The 22,107-nt window shown below is 43.9% G+C and overlaps 2 protein-coding genes across 2 annotated transcripts in view; one reads left to right on the top strand and one right to left on the bottom strand.

Moving 5' to 3' along the window:
* Positions 1-22,107, bottom strand: part of SNRPB2 (small nuclear ribonucleoprotein polypeptide B2) — a 303,056-nt gene that overhangs the window by 5,051 nt on the left and 275,898 nt on the right. The gene's annotated exons all lie outside the window — the stretch shown is intronic.
* BFSP1 (beaded filament structural protein 1) lies at positions 973-21,773 on the top strand. Its single transcript, XM_049800148.1, has 8 exons — positions 973-1,489; positions 8,899-8,959; positions 12,498-12,593; positions 13,448-13,540; positions 14,256-14,363; positions 16,795-17,015; positions 18,405-18,490; positions 20,462-21,773. The coding sequence occupies exons 1-8, from the start codon at positions 1,119-1,121 to the stop codon at positions 21,406-21,408; spliced, it is 1,983 nt and encodes a 660-aa protein (XP_049656105.1). The 5' UTR covers positions 973-1,118; the 3' UTR covers positions 21,409-21,773.

Below are 22,107 nucleotides of genomic sequence, written 5' to 3'. Positions count from 1 at the left end.
GAACCTATTAAGGTTCCAATACATGCAATTTGAATAGTCATATTAGATGTGTCCCTTAAATAATGAAGGAGTAACTTTTATGTAAATGAATTATTAACAGAGATCTCAACATTGGACTGTCTTGTTGTTGGGCTTTTCAGCTGGGTGAGTAGATGTGCTTCTGGAAGACCAGTACAAGAAACAGGATTTTGCAAAGGGAAAGACTGGAAAAAAAGTACTAGAGGAAATACATCCATCACTTCCAGAGAAACTAAAGCCTCTCAGGGAATGGCAGCACATGCGACTCTATTGGAAAGATGGATGGTGGCTCCCCATGGGATAATATGGTATGTCCACCAAGTCACCTGAGGACATGGTACTTAGCTATCCCCAAGGAAACCGGCCTCCCAACAGGGCCCTATTAAGCATGGGACTTTTAATACCACTGCTACTTTGATGCCTCTTATGCCAGGTAGAAAAAAACTGCAGAAAAGGCTGGTATGAAGAAGCATGAAGTGAGAACCAAATGGCCAAATCTTGTACTTGGACCAGGAGTCACACTGACATTTATACAGCATCCCATCATCCTAAAGGATGACAAAACTGTCAAATAACAAAAATCAAGCACTGCTATCTACTCACAGTAAAATCCTGGCTCAGCAGAAGGCCTCTGCGCACAGCCCTGGGGACACCACCATGGGACAAAGCTCTCCCCTCAGCACACCATGAAAGGCTTTGACTTCAGCCTCTGAAACTGCAAAGCACTCATTTTGTTGTCTGTGGATAATGCTTTAATCCGCCAGGCAAAAGCTGGACGTTGCTCTCTTTTATTCTGGCCATACACAATTGCAATGCTCGAAAAGAAAAGCGCCTCACCCCCCCATACCTGCTGCTGCTCCGAACTGCTGACGTCCAGATGGGCAGCCCCAAGGCGGGGCCATTGGGATTTATTTAGTTCACTGCTGCAGATGATGCCTTTAGTGCCACAAACCGCCCTGGAGACAAGTCGTAATCATCTGGGGGGGTGATTATGTTCAGTTCTTCCTCCCCAAACCCCCCAGACATCATTCAGATCCAAACTGGAGAGACAGGCAGGCACGCAAGAGGGGACCCCGGCACCACACAGCCCCCCCGAAGCCATGTACAGGAGCAGCTTCCTCCGCGAGGTGCGCAAGGAGAAGTATGAGCGGTCGGATGCCTACGATGAGCTGCGAGGCTCCCCTGAATTCGACAGTTTGGCCCAAGCCCGGGGCCTGGAGAATCTGCAGGAGCTCAACGAGCGCTTTGCCAGCTACATCAACCGGGCGCGCGTGCTGGAGCAGCGCAATACCATCCTGCGCAAGCAGCTAGAGACCTTCCAGCGCATGGATGAGTTGGTGGGCTTGGATGAAGCCTTCGCTGGGCAGATTGAGTTCAACCGCCAGCGAATGCGGGAGCTGGCGTCCGACCGAGCCAAGCTGGAGCGGGAGGAGAAGGACGCCCAGCGCATGCTCGATGAGTACCGCAACAAGTAAGGGTTGCGAACGGTGGAGGATAGGTGGTATTGTTTCCATAGTTAATCTTTGTAGTAAGGATGGGTTTGGTGTCACTGGCTGCTTCTCATGGATGGGTGATGCCTCTCCACGTGCATCAGGCTTGTAGCCAGGGATGGCACATAAGCCTATGGTGAAAAGCAAGGTGCTAGGACATAGGAAGTTCCAGCTCTGCATTTCATGGTCTCATTGCTACTAGACGGGTAATTACCGTCTCCCTTCCGTGGCAGCAGGTCCTCACTGTAGCACACGTTGGTTGCTATTGCTCATTAGCTTTAGGAGGATTGTGCTCTGAGCTGCACAATATAACCCAATTAAAAAACAAATGGCTCGAAGCAAGTCTTGTGTCTGAGCAGCACCAAGATCTCCTGAAATGTGTAGGACATCTCTGAGAAACTCTTATTTACAGGCATTGTGAGGCACCTGGGCCAGTCTGTGCCAGCCACTAGAGATGTGAGATGAAAAGAAAAAAAATAAATTTCTTCCTGGTATGTAAAATTTGCCTAATTACCCTCCTTTCCCTACTTGCATCCTACTATTTCCATCTCATGCTACTAAAGCAATAGCTGTAAGAACACATTTCACCTAACTTCACCCCTTTAACCTTAGCAGCACCATAAATCAAAGAGCAGGAGCCTTGGGGGCTGAAGCATGTAAGTGCTTCCAGAAACGTCTAGTCCCTTCCCTTCACTAGCAGGCAGGTTTGGCCATGTTGCTTAATTAATTACACAATGAGACTTAGTGAGTATTGCTCATAAAAGGACTGCTCACGGGAGAGAAGGGTCTTGGCTTCCTGTTACTTATTGGTCAGGTTCTTTTCCCCCTAAATATCTATCTGGCTAGTTCACCCAGGAAAATTTGGCAGCAGCATGGAGGCCGAAGAGGACCTTTTTATCCTCCCCACCATAGGGTGAGTGATGAACTCTATATAACATGCTTTAGCTTAGAAACACTACTCACTGTCAGTGATGGGAAGGAGAAAAAAATGAAACATTTTCAACAAACAGTCTTGGTAGAAGTGCAGCCCTTCCCAGGTAGTGCTCACCACACTCACAAGAAACTTTTTTAATGAGGCAAAAGGCGAACCATCTGGAGCACTCTCTTGCTGCTGCAGAAATACAAGTCCTTCAAGATTTCATCCCTTGTCTCCATCACAGGCTTTTTGTTTGACGTTGCCCAAACCACAGGATTTTTCAGTTTGATCCTCCACTGATTTTCCCCTCCTCTGGGCCAGAAAGTGTAAGACTGATAATATTTTCCTTTTCTGTCTCCAATAATTTTTCAACTGGAAAGAGCCAGAAAACAGATGCGAGATAATTGACGTCGAGGCCATCTGCGTCTTTAGGCCACGGTCAGATGAGGAATCTCTATCAGCAGCTGTACAGTCCTAATGCACCCTCACCCTGTCCTCCCCAGCCCTGCACGCTGCGTGGTGCATACCGCCTGATCTGCTGTGCTGCCACAGCTGTTCCTGGGGCCACCCTGAGATTTGAATCAAGAAAATGAGCCAGCTAAAAAAAATTTTTTAAAAAGTAAAAAATAATATTTCCAACCCAATTCAGTGGGCTGTCATGAGACCAGCTTATGGGGGCTGTGAGCTACGGCACAGCTATAGAAATGCTAAGCCCTGATCTCTCTTTCTCATCTGACAGCAGAGAATAGCCCATCCAGGTGCACTGAGGCTTAATGCTGGAAATGGTCAGATGTCCACGACTCCCTGACTCAGTGCCAGAGAGTAATAAGCACCTGATTAGGCAGTTTTGTATTCCAATATTTATGAGCAGGAAATTCAGCTATGAGCTAATGCTATAATTTAGCTGTTGACTCTGATACTTGTTCATGTTTTTATTACACAGTGTCCACAAGATTTTAACGAGACTTGGTACTTGAATGTCTAGCTGCATATTAGTTAAAAATACGTGCAAACTATATAGAAATATGCACTGCTATGATATAGCTGGGCAAAAATGCCTTTCCTCTGTCTAGAGTATCTCAGGCAGGCTAAGAGTCAGTGCAGTGAAACCCTCAACTCCCTCTTTGATTTCAACAACTTGCAAGAAAAACTGGCCAGAAAAAAATTAGTTTTTCCTGGCTACCTTTTAATGGATTCCTGTGTCCACCTGAGCAGTTTGTGGATTAACTGCCTGTATAGTTCCCTAACAGCAGGATTAGCGATCTCACACAAAGATAAATCACTTTTTATTACAGTTGCTTTACGCAAGCTATAAATAGGTGGGGAAGAATACAGGATATTGAAAATCCCTGGGGGCAAAACACCAAGAGAAGGGGCTGTGCTTTTTGAAAGTGAGATTTAGGACCTGTTACAGGAGTAGTTAGTGACTTAGAAAAAATGGGTGGTGCCTTGTCATACAGTCCTGAGGTGTTCACTCAGCAGCCATAAACAAAAGTAAAAAGGAAACTTTGACTATATCCAAGCCAACAATATTGCAATTTGAAAATTGAAGATACACAGGGCTGTTACAATGGAAGGGCAGTGGCTGCTTTTTAACCAAATTGCCTTTGGTTTACATCAAGAAGTGAATTTTGGTTTTATTTTTTTCTCTTGGGAGCTGCTGAATTTGACCTGAAGACAGACAGGAAACTTCCTTCAGCATCTGAAAAAAATTAGTCGGGTTTAGAGTTGCAGGCATTAAAACAAGGCCAGTGCTCTGACACCGTGTACTCTGCCTACCCTGTTTCTAGCTCAAAGCTATCCTGATGGCTAAGATTTCACTACTTAAACTTAGAAACAAAGTTCGCTAAACAAATTATGGGATGACTAATCTTCTGTGCCATGTTAGGGCCTTGCTATGCTACTGAAACCAGAAGCATTCCTGTGCTGAAGACCTGCTCTCCTACCTGGGTCTGTGCTCAGTCGGCAGCAGGCAGTGCAGGTTTCTTGCTTCGTTTTGAAAGATAAAGCATCTGCTTTTGGCACACTAGGATTAACAAAATCTCTTAGAGTGGAGCATTGTGTTCCAATTAATTGACAAATGTCTGTGTCCTTCACTAATGCGAAGAATTTTAGCTCTTACAACCCATTCTTTTACATTCACAATTTGGGAAATAGATTTATATCTGAAAGTAAACCTTTTAAAGCTACATTTATGTAAGTAGACCTTTTAAAGCCACATTTAGACACAGTAGGGCCTGGGACTACCAGATCTGTACAATTAAATGTGTATGAACCATTGAAAAGTAGATCTTACATTAAAATTTATTTTAAAATCCTCTGTAGTCACATTCATGTCTTTTCACATTAACATGAATAATTCAGACTCTACCAGTGGAGAATTCTTTTTCTTGAAGTTGCAAAAAAAAACATCGCTAGGAATTGTTTGGATGCGTGTTATGAAAAGACTAGTTATGCTAATTTTATTGAGCATCATTATTATAGCAATGTTGCATCAGCTGTGGGAAAGGACTGTATTTCTCTCTCCATGATAGTAGAAAGGATGCCGAAACCCAGATTTTAGCACCCTTGACTGAACAGGATTAATTAACTTCAGAAATTAAAAGTCTTGCTAATCAGTTGTTTCATTTAAAATCCATTCACTGCTAATCTTGTGGGTTTTGCATGCACTATGATTCCCTGGAAGTCGCTAGGCACAGAAATTGGCACAGTGTTCTCCAAGCTGCACCGCGTGGTGATGCTCTGATGAGCTGACACCCTTTGGGGCTGCAATGGAGACCCAACACCTGTGAGAGAAAACAAAAACAAGTAGGAAAACATGATAGCTGGGATACAGGGAGCAGTAGGGTCTCCATCGGCAAAGCCGTCTTCAAGCCCTGTCTGGAGGGGTTGTCTCTGCACTGCTGCTGCGTTTCTGGTGATAGGGAGAGCTTTGTCCTGCTGCAGCTGCAGGTGAGGAGGTCCTGCCTGTCCTCCACCCCCTCCTGAGACTGCCGAAATCTTGCCCTGTGGTTGTCAGCTGCTCAACAGCAGCTTCTTGGTAACGCAGGTAGAAATCTGTTCATAAATCAGTAGAGCGCAGCCCTCACAGGGCTCATCCTAGCTTTCAGGGTATAATCCACAAGCATTAATGCCCTGTCCGTCACCCTTGTAGGACCAGCATTTTGCAGTTTGTGCTCTCTTTTGCACCCAAATTACTGCTGTCTCTATTGAGAAAAGGCTGGTGAAGCGCTTCAGGGAAAGCACAAAGGAGAAAAGTAGAAAAGTTTAACCTCAGCTTGCGGCAAGCCGAGAGGTTTCATATATTGCTGGAAGAGTTCAGTAGGGTTCAAGAGAGAGGCAACATTTCTCTTTCTAGCATTCAACAGAGAGGCAGCATTTCTCTTTCTATTAAAGGCATAGGCTTGACACTGAATTGAGTATCTGGCCATTGAGCATCATGAGGATGTATTGTGACTGTTTTCTCTTTGGAGGGGAGCCAGCCCTTGCATTGCAGCAGAGGCCGGGTCCAAAAAAAAAGGGCCTTGCCCTGGGCCCATCTTTTAAGAGCAGGCACAGCCTGTCTGTCGGCTGGGGATGGGAAAAGAGATTTACAGCGCTGCTGGAGCCATGCTTTCCCAGTGGAGAAACTAGCCTAGCGGTGGGCTTCCCTCCTGCATGCCCAATGCTCTCACCAGGCTGGTGCCGCGAGCTGTAGCGGGGCTCAAGGGGCTTAACAAATGTCTGTAAATCTGTTAGTGCACCAACAGAGAGCTGCTAAGCTAAGAGAGGTGAGGTAAAGGGAACCTTTAAAGCTCTGATTGGCTTTGTTTGAACCCGGCAGTGGCCTCCACTCCATTGCTTTTCCCCTGTGCAAAAAACAATTAATATCCCTTTTTTTTAATAAACAGTTCAAAGAGGTTTGTTGCACCCCTAAAGCTACTTGACCAGGTGAGAAGGGTTTTTTTAAAAAAGAAGTAACTGAACCTCATGGCTCTTAAGGTCCAGGAAAGGCTGACCAGCAACCATCTAGGAAAAGCTTGACCTCTTTTAAACATGTCCAGCTAATGACTTGAACATTGAAATCAGTTTGAAGCATAACAGGTTGCAATTTGTCAGCCATTGCACTTGCATAGCTACATTTCATCAGACACAGAGGCATTGTGAGGTCTCTGAAGCATTTCTAAGAGATCCTTAGCCCTTTTGCACTGAGCTTCTGGAGTAGATTGAACATCACTTAAAAGCATTCCTCCTACAAAGGATAATCACACAATACTAACCTCTCTCAAGGCTGCCAGGTAGATTTATGGTTGTGTGACAGAGCAGGTATTTGTGTTATTTGAGAGTGAAGGAAAATGTATCTGAATATTTCAATCATTGAAAGAATTTTTAAGTGAGGACCTAGCAACTAGGCAGATTTGAACAGGTCTGAATGACATTAGGGCTGAGGTTTAGACCCTGACTCTATTGGATGGTTGTATATTACTGGTAGTGTAAATCCAGCCTTTTATTGTAGCTGTATATTTGATTTTCACAAGCTGCCACAATCTGCTTCATTCTTGCTCCGTTGTCAGAAAGTATCTAAGTTAATGAAGTGTTTATTGTCAACTGCACACATAAATTTTATAAGATAGACAGAAAACTGGTTGGAGGTGAGCTACTTAATAAACAACAGAAACAAAGGCAGTCTTGCTTTTGAAGCTTGAATGTTCTTGGTTGTATCCTTGGAAGTGAACCCTATGTTACTAAAATTTGACAAAGAGGCATTGTTTTAATTTTGTCGGAAAATAGCACTTCAGCTGAGGTGGCCCAGCAATTTGTAGGAGTGATAATGAAATAAAGCTTCATCATTTTCTCTTGTTTCTTTGCTGTTCATGGTAAAAATTTAAAACAGACCAGTGACCAACCCTGCTAATATTATGGGATTTCAAAGGAAGGGAAAGTTGGGAAACCAGAGCACCAAGCTGAGTCCATTTCTTTGTTCTGCTGAGTTCCTCCTTTGTGGTCCTGGTCAGTTCATGAGTTACCCTATCCCTTCAGCTTTTCAAGACGTGTTAAAAGAGATGAGGATAACATTGGCTGTTGATCCTACAGGGGATAAAAAGAAGGAAGTGAGGTTGACACAAACATTATAACTTGATCCTTGATCTGTTCAGTCTAGGAACTGACAAGTTCCCTGTTGACTGGAGCAAGATCCTTAGATGCCTCCAGCATATCTGGGCTGAATCAATGATTTCAGAAGGCAGGCAACAAGTTATGTTCAATTCTGAATTTCAGCCGGGGTTCATGTTTGTGTTGATGTCCATTGCTTGTACTGCAAATGAAGGACATTCACTGCCAGAGCTGACTTGTCACCCACTGTGAGGGTTTCTTGTAGAAAGTAAGAAAATGAGAGCTTTTTATATCTCTGTACCTCTGTTATTTTAGGGAAAGCAAAGTGTTAAACAGGAATAGACTCTATTTATGTACTTTGGCACTGGCAGCAGATGGAGTTTAATGAGCCACTTGTTCAGTACTGATGGCAAACTCTCATTGCCTTGTACTATAAGATGCTTCTGGCTGTTTTGTTGTTTTGTTTTGGGTTTTTTTGGTTTTGTTTTTTTTAATGGGGTCTCATTAAACTATATCTCCTATTAAAAATTTTATATATAGTTTATTTAGGGAAAGGAATAAACAATGATAATCAACAATTAGGCAGTTTTGTACTCTGCAGCTAAAAGGATTTTCTAGAAGATAATTCTATCTAACGTACAAATACAGAGCCCTTATTCTTAAAGAATATGTGCTGTTTCCTCTGAGATAAACACAATATACATCTGTTGTTCACTCAGTACAGGAACATGCACATTATGCACTTGTGGACATCTTATAAATGCATAAGAATAGTTGGCTAAATGCAGTCCTTACTAAGACTCATGTGATTTTGACCAAGCTAAAATATGAATTGCTATTAAAGAGGACACAAAGCTTGATCCATCAAAGCATCCTAATATGACCTTATTCATACACATTCAATATGTGAAATTGCAACCTTTGTGTTTAATGTGTCTGTCATGAAAATGCTTATTGAACAACAACAGGTAGAACAGAAAACCAAGTACAATGTAGTTAAATGCTAATGTGCCAGTGTAGCAAATACTCACATAGTAACCATTGATGAATGGCTGTCACTGTAGTCCAATGCCAGTCGAATATATTTTTATTGTAAATAATCTATTCTTGGGTTTTCTTTGAAAAAGTGATAGCAAACGTGTGGCATTCCATTGTCTTCTGCTACGTAATCTGAGGACAAGAAGTTAGTCAATTCTGGAACTACACTTAACATCTGGGACCAAAAAAAAATTTAATGCTAATGCATAAATAAAGCTTTTGGGCCCTTTCAAGAATCATAGTCTGCTTTAGCGTGAAGCATATATTGTGCACGATAGTGCCGATGACAATGCAGTTTGCAGAAGGATGAACTGTTGAACTTCATCTCCTTTGTGCTATTTGCAGGTACAGAAATGAACGTGAATATCAGCAGAGGCTAAAAGAAACCCTTGAACGCCTTAATAAGGTAAGCCTGGAAAATTGGAAAGGGAAAGGTCTTTATCATTTTTTTCCTTTGTTTTCATTTACTACAGCAAGCTGCTTTGAAGAAGCAGGGTGAAGATAAAATGTCAGACCAAGACATTTCTTGTCATTATGCACTGATGGAAAGGTCTCTGTCCCCTTCATCCCCCTCCCCAAGCCTTGTGCAAATGGCTGAGCCTCAGCATGTGCAGACACACTGTGTAGTGCCCTGCTCTGTAGAGTCCTGCTGATTTTGGTCATGTAGCACATGCCATCTACAGCCCACAGCCTCAGCTGTGCTCAAGACTTCGTTAATTTTTCAGTAAGACCAAGGACTAGGAGGATCTACTGCGTAACACTCCTTTTGGAGCATCAGCAAATGGCTCCTGCATTCATTTCAGGACCTGGAGTTGACATATGTGCGTCCAATGTGAACTTTGCAAATTCACCCTTGCTGAAGATCTGGCACATGTTTAGGTTTTTAACTCTTTCAACACTTTTTTTAACTTGGAAGACAATTTCTCTCTGAGTGAATTAGAGTGTACACACAGGTAGGAAAAGCCCATTTACTAGTCATACCATGCAGCCAATGCACATCTCTTAAAGTCCGAAATACGACTGGAAAAAACGTGTTTGTTGCTAAATACCTTCTCCCCTCCCCCCCTTTTTTTTCATACAGCTACTGTATTAAAGTACTGATAACATAGCATGAAAAAATGCTGATTGTGTCCAAGTCTTGAAGTCTGATGTGTCTCAAAGCTGCTCAGTCCCTTGCAGGATATGGTCAGCCCATCCCAGGACAGACCCTCAGCTTCCCATTAGTTTACAAATAAAAGAAAAGCTACACCCCCCCCCCCCCCCCCCCGATTTTTTCCTTTCATAGTGAAACATGAGGAATGTTTATATAGAGCTGTACTTTTCCTGAACTAATACCATGGGAAGAGAAATAACAATAATAATAATAATAAGTCTCAGAGAAAATATAAAAGTTTACTAACATATTTAGGAAGTTTCCAAACCAGGTCTGTGAAACTGAGAAAGCCTGATTCATCCTCTCTTGCTACTAGATTTCATCTGAGTGAAGAAAGTTGTATTATATCTTTCTTCAGTTCTACTTTTTACATCTTATCCTTCATCTTCTGTACTGGGAAACAATTACAGGTGGATTAAATAGAGATTTTTATTTATTTCCCGCTACAAATGGCAGGAGCTGTTCTGCTTGAGCACTGTCATATCAATGATATGCATGGTTTATATTAAAAAAAAAAAAAAGTGTTTTAGCATTTCTGTCTCCAGTGAGCTCTAGATATCCTGCATCAGTGCTATTTTCCAGTGTTCTAGCAGGACTCTTGGACACCCTGCAAGCTCCTAAAAAATATTTATGGAGGCAAATATTTTGTATGGGGTAGCTGGAGCTGGTGGGTCCATCTTCACAGTTCCTCTGAGCCAGTCTGTGGCTAAAGAAAAGTGAATTGATTCGACAACCCCAGGCAGAGCTGACAAGATCTTGAGCTGCGGGGAGGGGGGGCGGGTTATCCCAGGCTGTGTCTGGGCTGCCCGTGGCTGCCCCTGTTGCAGCAGCTCCTTGCATTGGGGCACCAAATGCTGGAGGGAACACAGCTGATTTTCTGTACAGTGCCCAACATGTAGCCTGAAACCTGCATGTGCAGATGTAAACTCCTGCCTTTTCCAACAGATGGAGAATCAGTTTGGAAAATCAGCAAACACTGGTTCTGGAGAGATCTAAGGGATTTCTCAACCATAATAGATGAAAATGCTGCTGCAGCACATGGACCCATGTTCTGAAATGAGCACCTAAACCAGAATGGTTTTTCAGAAGTCGAGTGAATAGCAAATACTGCAAAGTTCAGAAGAAAATGTGTAGGCACTGCACTATACAGCATCATCAACGAAGCTGGTCTATCTGAAAGCAGGGAACAAAAGCAGAAGTATCTTTCCCCTTTGAAGGAATGTTTGGAAAGCCGAGTTCTGCTTTTGCTTATTACAGGCAGAAATATTTGCTTATTGGTATTATCTAGGGGCCTGGGGGCTTTTTTTGGCTCCCCCCCAAACCTCCCAACATGGCCATTGTCCTGCTGATCTTCCTCTCAATAGGAAGGCAGAGGAGTGCAGAAAAGCAGCGGGCATTCCTGATGACCAGCTCTGAATGTGCTGGTCCGGATGTGTCTGAATCAGCCACTGTTACACAAAACAGAGAGACTGCTAGAGAGGTCTCTGGCTGGGAGCCTCAGCAGTATAATGACACAGCTAACATCTACACATTTTTGGAATAGCCCGAGCTGTGCACGTGTAAAAAGAAAAATCCCCTTCTACCAGTCATATGCTGCACCCATAGATTTCAGTGGTTTATTTGCAACCCGTGATCCACTCACGGAGACAATTTTACAGCTGGTAATGGCACATAGGTAATTTTAAAGGAACACCTTTAAATCTTTTTTTTTTTTTTTTTTTTTCTTTTTTTAACACTTTGAGTTAAATGCAGAAATTGAGACTTTCTTGAGGCAAATTGCAAACTGGTGGAGGAACTGACAAGTTTTGTAGAGTTGCAAGGAAGATAGATTTGACAGCTTTCAAGATACTTTCTCAAAAGCAGTATTTTACAGTATTAGTTAATGATGAACCTACCCAAGGAGGCATGCATTAAGTAGAAAAATAAAGCTATTCCCTTCATACTTATATATTGGTAAAATATATTGCCAAGTTCCATCGAAATTATTCTATATTCAAGGGTTTGTATTAAGTAACATAACAGGAAAAATTTAAATTAGACCTTTGAACAGAAATGGAAATTTCACTGGATTGAAATACTGGTGCCACTCATACCTATGTACTTTGAGATCATGATTGCTAGTCATACGCCTTGGCCTCAGAATTAATTGGACAATATGAACTTTCATCCTCAGAAATCCTGATGTATTATAAACTTCTGCAGCAAGGTGATTTTTTCCAGACTTTCTCATCTGTCATTTTTATTTCCAGAAATGGCTCCAAACTGACAAACATTTGTGATATTTGAAAACACACCAAAGAGAGTGAAAATACTTTGGACCATCCTGGGTTTTCTTTATAAGGGCTTCTTTACTGGACATATTAAAAAGGTGGCACGATACCTCAAGTCCTGTCATAAACACTAGAAAAATCAATGTCTTAGTTGATGTCATCGGTTCAAGATTCATGCACCATTGCAAGCTTTTAGCATCAAAGACTGATATTTCATAGCGTCTGTTACTTGCCTCCCAGCATTCATAAAGCATATGGTAACCATATTTTGATAGTGCCAGTGCCAGACTGTATCATAAATCATATTTGTGCAGAAAAGCAGTGTGTACACTGGGAGAACACAATGAATAAGGTGCCTGTTGTTTGCTGGTTTCATAATACTTTTGTTTCTCCCAGCAGGCTTTAATTCTCCACGCAGGCTGCTACGCATGTGCAACGACTCCCATTATGGCTAAGTGGCTGCTGTGGTTTTGGCACTCCAGCCATGTGTACTGACTGTACCACGTGTCTCTGCATTGCAGGAAGCTGACGAAGCACTGCTGTGCAACCTGGAGCTGCAGATCGAGTCCCAGTTCCTGCAGGATGACATTAATGCCACAAAGGACAGATACAAGAAGGTAATTGATGGCTGAATTTGCCATCTTCTTTAGCTCTTCCTTCTAGAAACATGTGTGAAGCCTTGCCCTTCCCCATGGTCTATTCTAGTGGCAAATTAAAGCAAATCCCGTTTGTGTTTTGGTGGGTAAATATAACGCTATATATTTTCAGTGGGCACAACAGCTGCAGTGTGGAGGTCAAGCCCAATGGCTGGATGGCTGCAAGCATTCAAACTGACTCCCTCAGGGTCTAATGCCTATAGCTGTAGCAATGTCTTGAATTTGTTGACTTGTTTTCATGATTCAACACAACGTGCTGGTCAAGCTGTCTTTTATTTCATGTTAAGAAGCTATTGTTTTCATTAGAGGGGGACACCCAGTTTTCGGGGCCCGAGCAACCCAGTTAATTGGCAGATGTAAGCCTGTAGCCGTATGATTACACTGCAGCCAACTTTAAAACATACAGCTCCCTTCTCCTTCCCGGGGGGGCGGTGAGGCTTGGGATCACGCCACTGTCCCATCTTTGCTGCTTTTGAAAGAAGAGGCTTACTTACTTTTTTGGACCACATGCAAAGGTATTTGTGGTTCTCATTTTGGAAATCTCCTGTGAAATTGGAAATCATGGAATCTTTAATTAAGATGATGACTATATAGCCAAATGCCTGTAATGTACCCTCAGCATGATGAAACTGTTAGCACACATGCACCCAAAATCAGGTCTAAAACCGCATCCCAAAACCAAGTCTGAACATGAACTGGATTTTTATATGCTAGAAGAAGTAAATATCTAGGAATAAGCCCCAGCAGTGGAGCACATTGAAGGGAGCATCTTGCTACGGCATTTTCTGATGAAAATGTTTTTTACTTCACCACAGAACCTTATGGAAATCCAGACCTACGTCAATGTTTTGCAGCAGATCATCCAGACAACCCCTCGTGTGTCTCCTATAACCACTGGCATTTGTGAGGTAAGTATTGCTGTCAGTAAATACATGCTGCTCTAAGTAAGAAAGAGACAATGTTTACTCCTAAAGCATCCCAAATCCTCTAACTCCCATTCCAAGGTTGGATGAAAACTGCAACAACTATGAGTAAGTAAGTACTGAATACTGAATATGAGTGAAAAAACTAACTGTAGCTTTGGAAAACTGAATTGGTCAGGAGAAGAGAGATTGTGTTAGTCAGGTGCCCACCAGCGTATGTATTAGCCTCCAAAATGGCTAGTTCAAAGGTAGTTGAAATAGTTGTGCATCCTATCTGAGGAGGAGCTGGCAGGATCTATGAGTATTTACAGAGAAAGTAAATCTTGTTCTGACGGGGCGAGATGTGGTGAAAATTTGTAAATCAAATAAAATGCTACTTACTAGATGAAAACTTGGTTATTCCCACCAATGTGAGTGGCTATGCCAAGAACTTTTATTAGTTGGAAGAAGATATGAACAGCTGTATCTACAGCATCTAATTTAACATAAGCTGTACTTCTACAGTCCTGCCATCTGACATCTGTCATTCTTAAAGCCATGCTACAGGGGTTTACTTGAGGTTTAATACCCAGCTTCTTATTTGTCTTTTGTCATTTTCTGTTTGTCTTTACAGTTTATTTCCAGTAGTGGAAATTCTTTTGGCTCTTTTTAAAAGAGTGAAACATACTTTCCTGTACACACGTTGTTTTCTTCCAACCAGGAAAAACTGATAGCAGAGAGGAGGATCCCTGTTCTGCAGAGCCAGCTGGAGGAATACAAGAGCATCCTCTGCCAGCTACAGGCGCAGAAATACAAACTGCAGACAGAGGTACTGCCATCACTAGCCATAAACACAACCATGATGCTCATGAACTCTGCTCTTTTTATGTCACATAGAAAAACCTGGGTGGCCTTTAACAGGGTCTTGTGAACTCAGTTGACTTGGAGGTGTGTTTTCCTTTTAGTTTTCATCTTTTTCTTCAGCTGTTTCATTCCCACTCTCTCAGTGGTTCAAAATGTCAGGTGTAGATGGCCAGGGAGGGCTGTAGGTATTGTAGCCACAACGAAGCTGTCTTTGCTTATCAGAGTAGCTGGTGGGAGAAGGTTTCCACATTGCAACTGGATTCTTGCAGGACAAAGTCAGCAGGAGGTCATGGATGGAAAAGTCACACGGGGCTGGTCTCGCTTTCTTTCTTACTGAGCTCAGGCTGGAAATTAGCTCCATGAAAAATGAAGGGGGGATCTTCAGGGCTCTGCCCAGTCCTTTCCATCAGTGCCACATCCAGTGCTGAGCTTGCTGTGAGAAGGACTGGACAGACTTGGTACCAAAACTTGGAATCAAAACTGACGTACGTGTCGAGCTACATTTGGCATCCTGTGTTCATCCCTGTCACTACTGAGCACTAAGTCAACACCTCTCCTGTGCTTAGACACTACCAGCACGGAAACCATCTGCTTTTTGCCAATTCCTGATATGCAAAAAATGACTGACCAAGACTTTGACTCATTGCTCCTGCCCATCTCCCAGCCAAACCTGCCATAAGTGAACCTTCCTTCTCCAGCCAGTGTCTCCAAGTGAGAGTGCAGTGCAGAGATGTGGGTGGCAGGAGATGGAGGAGCAGCTAAAGGCTACAGTGAATAGAAACCAGACCTGGATAATTGCCAATGGCAGGTCTGCCTCCATGCAGCTGAATATTTCTTAGCAGATAGAGGTGGAGAATGAGTACCTTATGCCCCCCAAGTACAATTTTCTTTGTGCCTCAAGATGTCTATCCCGGGTGAGAGGACTGATACACTGGCATAAAACAGCTTTTGGTGGGATTTTGGATTCCTCTGGACAGCCACAGCAGCAGGTCTTAACTTCGTGAGCATAATTTCTTTCACTAGGGCACTCGGGGACAGTGCTACCCCCAGGTCTTTTCCTTGGTCTCTTTCTCATGTCTGATGCTCTGGTGGAAAGGACACATGCGCTCTGGGAAGGGCAAAAATCAATATAGTGATAAGTGAGATAATGATTCAATGTAGAAAAAACGGGGAGAAAATCAGCCTTCTGCTGGCAGAGAGAGGTGCTCTTTGGGCAATTAATCTTGCTGCTTTCACAATCAAATCTTCATGTCCCATTTAGAAAGGGTTTATTAATTCATTCATTCTCATGCCTTGAGATTAAAAGAGTGAAATAATTTTATGAGTGGAGGTCAATGACATGGTTGCTTGTGATGCGAAGGCTGGATCTGATGACTGAGATGTCCCTGTGCTCTTTTGCTTTCCTGTTTCTGGACCTGATAACCACATTGCCAAGAGGTTATTGACCCCACCTTGTGAGCACTAAACACTAAAGGGGGCTGTGGAACCTGTTGGTCCACTTGTACACTGCAATATAGCCAAACTAATGCCAAGGGACTTAGCTCCTGAATTTACGCTCTTAAAAGGTTTTTGAGAATCTTGTCTGTAACATATAAAGATAAATCAATTATTGAAGAATCCATTAGTCAGTTATCGCCCCATTAGCTTTTTGTGAATTCATCTCTTTAAAAGCTGTTTGAAAATGGAAAAAAACCCCCCAAGTGGTGAAGGAACTACAATAAATAGACAAAAATAGCAGAAGAAAGTGAGAGCAGAATTACACTGTCAAATATCCCACCTGCAACTCCTGCCCCTTGTTTTTGCCAGGCGCTTACTGCCACCCCCTGGTTGCTGTGCTCTCCAATGACTGGCATTGAAGCTTTCCTGTACAGCAGCTATTTTTATTGCTAAAGTAAACAAGCCAAGGAATTGAATTCAAAAGGGAAGCTTTTAGTTTACAAAGAAACCCTTCCTTAATCTTCACTGCTTGGTTTGCAGACCACAGGGAAGGAAGAACGAGTTTTGCCCAGGCTCATCTTCCCAGTGAAGCACTTTTGCTCTCCTTGTAAGACACTGCCTGTCCTGGTGAGGCCATCCACAGTGAGCTGCGGGTCACACAGTGAGACATCAGCCAGCCTGGCATGCGTGATAAAGGAGACATCACACAACTGTTCCCCTGGTTCATGCTGATCCCGTCATACTTACTGTGGAACAGAAGCCTTGGGATGGATAAGGGGGCTGGGTGGGAGGAAGTTCTTGGTTTTGAATAACTAAACAAACGCAGTGAAACTGCCACTGTGTTTCAGCAATGCAGCCTCACACATAATAAAACATGTCTTGCCTTTAACTACCCTTGAAATACAGGGATGCTGAATGCTTCAGGGCTGCTTCTTTCACTCACCAATTTTGTTTACCAGACAACCATGCTGGAGCAAGCGATTAAAAACACTCAGGAGAGTTACGACGATGAAATTCAGCTTTACAATGAGCAGATTGAAAACCTTAGGAAGGGCATAGAGGAGGCTGAGAGGACCTTGGAGAAGTACACGACTGACTGCCGCCAGCTTGTGATCTACCAGCAATCCCTGGAGAACGAGCTGGAACGGTACAAACGTATCATCGAGAACGAGGACAGCCGGTAAGGCTGGATTTCTGGACTCTCCCAAAGGGGCCAGTGATCTCTTTTATCTCCTTTGGAAAATGTATGTTTCAGGGCATTTGTTTCACCCAAAGCTATAGCTATTTCCCACTTTTCACTGGTAGATAGCCAAGGACAGGAATCTAAATAGATTATGCAAAATCTGGTCAAGCCTCTGCCAAGGAAAGGGTCAAAGCCATTTTGAGCTGCGCCTTTCCACACAGTCTCCTTTCCATATACTGTCCTGGCGTCAGTGCACAGAGGTCAGGAGCATATGAAAGCAATTTGAACGCCCTCTCCACTGCCTGGGTGTTCATGAATGAAGCTTGCTGGGGCTTTACAGGCAGGTTGGTCTCACAGGGCTTAGACAGGGCAAATGTCCTGTAAAGCAAAGGACTCTTCACAGCAAACCCATTCTTCCAGCAAGGGGGAAAAAATATAGAATGCAAGAAATTTGCAGGATTTGCGATGTGTTTAAAGCTACAGAGGAGTACTGGCTCCCTCTAATGTCAACCGTCAGTCTCACATGAGGCGCCCAGTGCTGCCTGCACAAGTAGATGCAGCAGGGCCAGACCCCTGAGCACCCAAACCACTGCTCTGGGTGGTCCAGAAGATGCAGGGAAAGGACACTCACTAACAGTCAATCTCACATGTGGGGAACAGATATTTCATCAATTTTCAGCATCTCCTTTTGGACACTGCATTCGAGTTAGGAGTATCTGATCAGTAATTCTCAGCATCAAAAATCAAAATGTGCATCTCTTGCATAGCTACACAGGGTGTATATCCTCCCTACAGGCCAATATATTCTCTCAAATACTGGCACAGCAGACTGGGAAGACCACAGATACAGTAACTGGTTTGCATATAGGCCAGCCTCCCAGTTTTAATTTTTAACCCTTAATACCATTGACTCCTCCAATATTTTCCAAGGAAGACTGCTCAGTTTTCTTCTTGCCCTTCTGAAGTCAGGCATATGCAGGCAACATTGTAACAGCTACCAAATTTCATATTTTACTGGCCAGCATGTTCAGCTCTCGCTGACCTCTGGTAGGGGTGGATTGACTGCCCATCCAAAATCTTCCCATCCTTTCAAAGCACTGTGCTAAATTACAACCCTGTTGCTATGGGTTTTAATTAATTACTGGAGTACTTTGCCTAATGGAGCATCCCATGTCTCCTGCTGGTAGAAACCAGCCTAACTTCTGTGAAGGTGCTGTGGCTGTGTTGATTTTCCCCAGACAAGAAACAGGCCCCTGTCATTCTCTTTGACTCCTCACCACAGAGAAATACATTTCTTTAACCTCCATGCTTCATTTCATGCAATTTCACTTGCTCTTGATGGAAATGAGGGAGAGACATCTGACCGATGTGCATCTTCTCCGGCAGGTTAAACTCTGCTATAGCAGGAACGCCAGTCACACTCTTCACGCAGATCTATAGACCTGTCCAGCCTCAAGCTTCGAGGGGAAGAGGTAAACCTGTGACATGTCTTCCTGTGTCTGTCAAGAGTAGCATCCTTGTATTTTAAGCTGTTTTTCCATTTGTCTTCCATATGAACACCAGCTGTGACAGCCTGACTCCAGGCTTGCTAAGTAAATGCAACAATTTCAGCTTACCTTAACTGGCTTTGGGACAAGCTGTCAAAGGACAAAACCACAAGCAAAAGAGTTTGCTAATTTCTGCAATTTACTTCTTAGGCCAGTCATACAGCAAAGTCAAAAGGCACCCGAAGCTATGGAAAGAGCTGAGGGTTTTGTGCTGACTTGTTGTGAGTCGTTAGTCCACACTTCAGTCACGTGCAAAGAGCATCAGGGCATATTGAGTGCTGCAGGCAGGCAGAGGACACTTTTTGGGGCCTGTTTACATCCCATGTCCTGGTTTCCTCTGAACAGTGTTTCCTCCATGTTGAATGATTGCTTGTTAGAATTAGGATGCTTGTAAACCTGGTGACAAGGAAATGGCCAGGAGTAAACTAGTGCGGCTGCTCTTAACAAAGTGGGGAGCTGGCTTACAGAAAGGTGCTGCAGGTACTAACGTATAGGATGTTACTGTATCTTAAATCCAAGGCTCACTGTGCATTTACTAACAACAAACTGCCCTGAGAACAGAGATAAACTTTCAAACCAGGGTTTTTTTGGAGTGCAGCTGTAATTTTTGTAACTGCTTTGTGAACCGTAGCAGTTTTATGAAATGTGTCCATAATGCCTGAGGCCAAATCCTCAGCAGCTGTAAATAGCTACTGTCCTACAAAGTGTTGTTTTATACCCACTAAGGATTTGGCCTGTCTCTAGCCACACCTCTGCTTCCTACCTGCAAGGCGAGCAGGGGATTTCATGTGCGTTACTGTACCTGTGACATGGGACAAAACAGCTGCCTTGGAGAAAGCATATTAATAGCTGTCTGTCCCTGTGTTCCCGTAATTCCTTGGTACCAACCTCTGCCTCCTCTGCTCTAGCTTGTCATGCCATGGAAATCAGTAGCCTGCCCGCACTCCTGCTGCTGCTGCTGAGCTGTCATGGGATCTGTGGCTACTGACTGCCCAGGAGATCAGAAGCACAGCCTGCGGGCAGGGCTTCCCTCTGCGTGGGCCTAGAGCTCAACATCAGTGTTCGAGTGATGGCAAAACATTGCTCCTCAGCACTGCACCGCTGACTGGGTGGCTGCTTAGCTCTGTCTCTGCCAGCCGCTCACTGGTCCCTCCTGATGTGCCTCCCTGCATCTGCCCATACCCAAAACTGCCATGAGGGGAGGTGTCTGGCACCCTTAGCACCCCCGGGACACAAAGGCGAGGTGTCCCCCTGTTGAGCTTGTCTTCAGAAGCACTGGAAGAGCTGGAGATGACACTCACTTTCCCATCAGGTCTGGACCGCTCACCCAGCAACCCTGTGTTCAGCGGGAAGGTTTTAAATAGGGCTTTGTTTTATTTTTTTTCCCCTCCCTAAACCCTAGCAGGAGTTGTAAAAGCCAGACAAGCTATTTCCACTTAGTCCTATGCCAGGCCATGCCTCTAACTCTGGGCACCTGGCTTCAGTCTCTGCCTTAAGAGATGAAGTTCCTTGTCTAGTTAACAGGGCCAAACCCTGCCACGACGCCTGGGAGGAAGGTGCTGAGCCCGACTCCAGCAGCAGGTGCTGAATGTGCCTGCTGAGCATTAATGCAGGCCTGATAGGTGAATGTTTTGTGCAGCTGCCTCTCTCACATGCACAGTTGTCCTGTCCTCACACTGTGTATGGCAGTGGCGACCTCGGATGCCAAATGGCTACCTGGTCAAGGGGGCCCACACAAAAGAAGAGGCTGTTTAATGTGCTGATGGAAGCTGTGCTCGCATTTTGCTGCTCCATTCAGCTCTCCACCTGCAGCAGGAGGGTGAGAGGCAGCTCCAGCATTTGCAGTGACTGTGTTCAGCATTGTTTGTTCTTTGCTCTGTTTTGATTTTTCCATAGATATCACCCAGGCCGTGCAAGATATTGCCAGCGTAAAGCCCAGACAAAAAGCTCTGACAAAGAAAATTGCCAGGAAAAAGGAGCTGATGTCTAAAGACATAACTGACGGTCTCTCGCCTGAACGAATGTATGAAAGAACTCCAGAAGGTTTTGACCAAGATCAGCTGGAGTTTAGGCACGAAGGCTCAGTCACATGTGAACCTGGGCAGGAAGGATTAGAACTTGATGAGAAAGAAACGGGCCCAGAGGATGTACCTGATGGAGCCCAGATAAGTAAAGCCTTTGATAAATTTTGTAACATTGTGAGGGAGAAAATAAGAGTCTACAAGAGACCAGAGCCCAAACCTGATGCCCATCCCAAAGGGCGTTACGTGCTGGTAACAGGGGAGGAAGGCTATGAAGAACCTTGCATCTTGGCCCCCTCCTTCCCACCTGGGGGAGGAATCACAGTTTCCACCAGCAATGGGAAGGTGATGAACGGTGGTGATGTAGAGCCCATACCGGAGCTGCCAGAACCTGCCGAACCATCAGAAAAAGAGAAAGGGGCTATCTGTGAAAGGAGGGAAGAGTTTGAACTCCAGGATAAACAGAAGGAGGAAGAGAAAGAAGACGTGCTTGAATGGGGCAAAAAAACAAGAGGAAAAATAGAGCAAATCATAAAGTATCCGGACATCTCTGAGCCTGAGAGAGTTCCTTCCCCAGGTCTGATAAGCCCAACCGAGCCAGGAGTCCTTCGAGAGACAGAATATGAGCGAGAAGATAAGCAGGGCCTTTTGTTCAGGGAAGCAGGCTTGCCTGGCTCCATGAGCTATGAGAAGGTGGAGGTAGTGGAGTCCATTGAGAAGTTTTCAGATGACAGAATTCAGACGTACGAAGAGACAGCAATGATTGTGGAGACAATGATAGAGAAGACAAGCAAGAAGAAACCAGGTGACAAAGGCTCTTAAGTGACACACATACACCCTTGATAGTCAACTTGTCTGGCATAGTTATTAAATGACTGTTTTTTTTTTCCTGACCGAATGCTACAGTAGTGAGATTTTTGCTGTTTGGTATGGAACAGATTGATACCTTGATGGCAGTTCTGTCTGATGTAGGCTCACCTTTGGTGCAATGGCCAAAGCACTCCAGGGCAACAAGTAATAGGCACATCCTATGCAACTGATTTTCATGATTAGGACAAGTTGAAAGTAATTATTATTACAGAGCTGCCTGGCTTTCCACAGCATCTGGGACAAATTTGCGTATTCATCTACTGCTCCAATAGCTGCCGTACGATTCCCCATCTCTCAGACAGCTGCAAATGTTAACTTGTGACATCTGGTTCATTTAATAAAAGTTTTGCCTTCTACAGAAGATACCCGCTGTGGGTTTGTGTTTGACTGATGGTCCCTACTAGTAAACGTCAACTGACTGGGTGTGCATGAGTTTTTCCAGGGGAAGGGCTGGATACCTGTTAAATAACCTATTCCAAATTCTCATTTACAGTCTTTAAATAGAGATGAGCTTGGCAGACCTTTCTTTTTGGATCTAAAGACAAACTCTCTGTATTTGAAATAAGCTCTTACTGCTTATCTTTTCAGAATAAAACTTGAAATTCCACCAAATTGGGGGATAACCCTTTTAAGATACTGAAGGCATTGTCC

This window comes from Accipiter gentilis, chromosome 5 (assembly GCF_929443795.1).
Source record: "Accipiter gentilis chromosome 5, bAccGen1.1, whole genome shotgun sequence".
Classification (NCBI taxonomy): Eukaryota; Metazoa; Chordata; class Aves; order Accipitriformes; family Accipitridae; genus Astur; species Astur gentilis.
This window is presented reverse-complemented; position numbering and strand designations above follow the sequence as displayed.

Excerpts from the sequence above, each read along its gene's own strand:
- BFSP1 (XM_049800148.1), top strand. The coding sequence starts at position 1,119 with ATGTACAGGAGCAGCTTCCTCCGCGAGGTGCGCAAGGAGAAGTATGAG. Across the intron at positions 1,490-8,898 it reads CTCGATGAGTACCGCAACAA|GTACAGAAATGAACGTGAAT; the intron begins GTAAGGGTTGCG and ends TGCTATTTGCAG. Across the intron at positions 13,541-14,255 it reads TAACCACTGGCATTTGTGAG|GAAAAACTGATAGCAGAGAG; the intron begins GTAAGTATTGCT and ends TCTTCCAACCAG.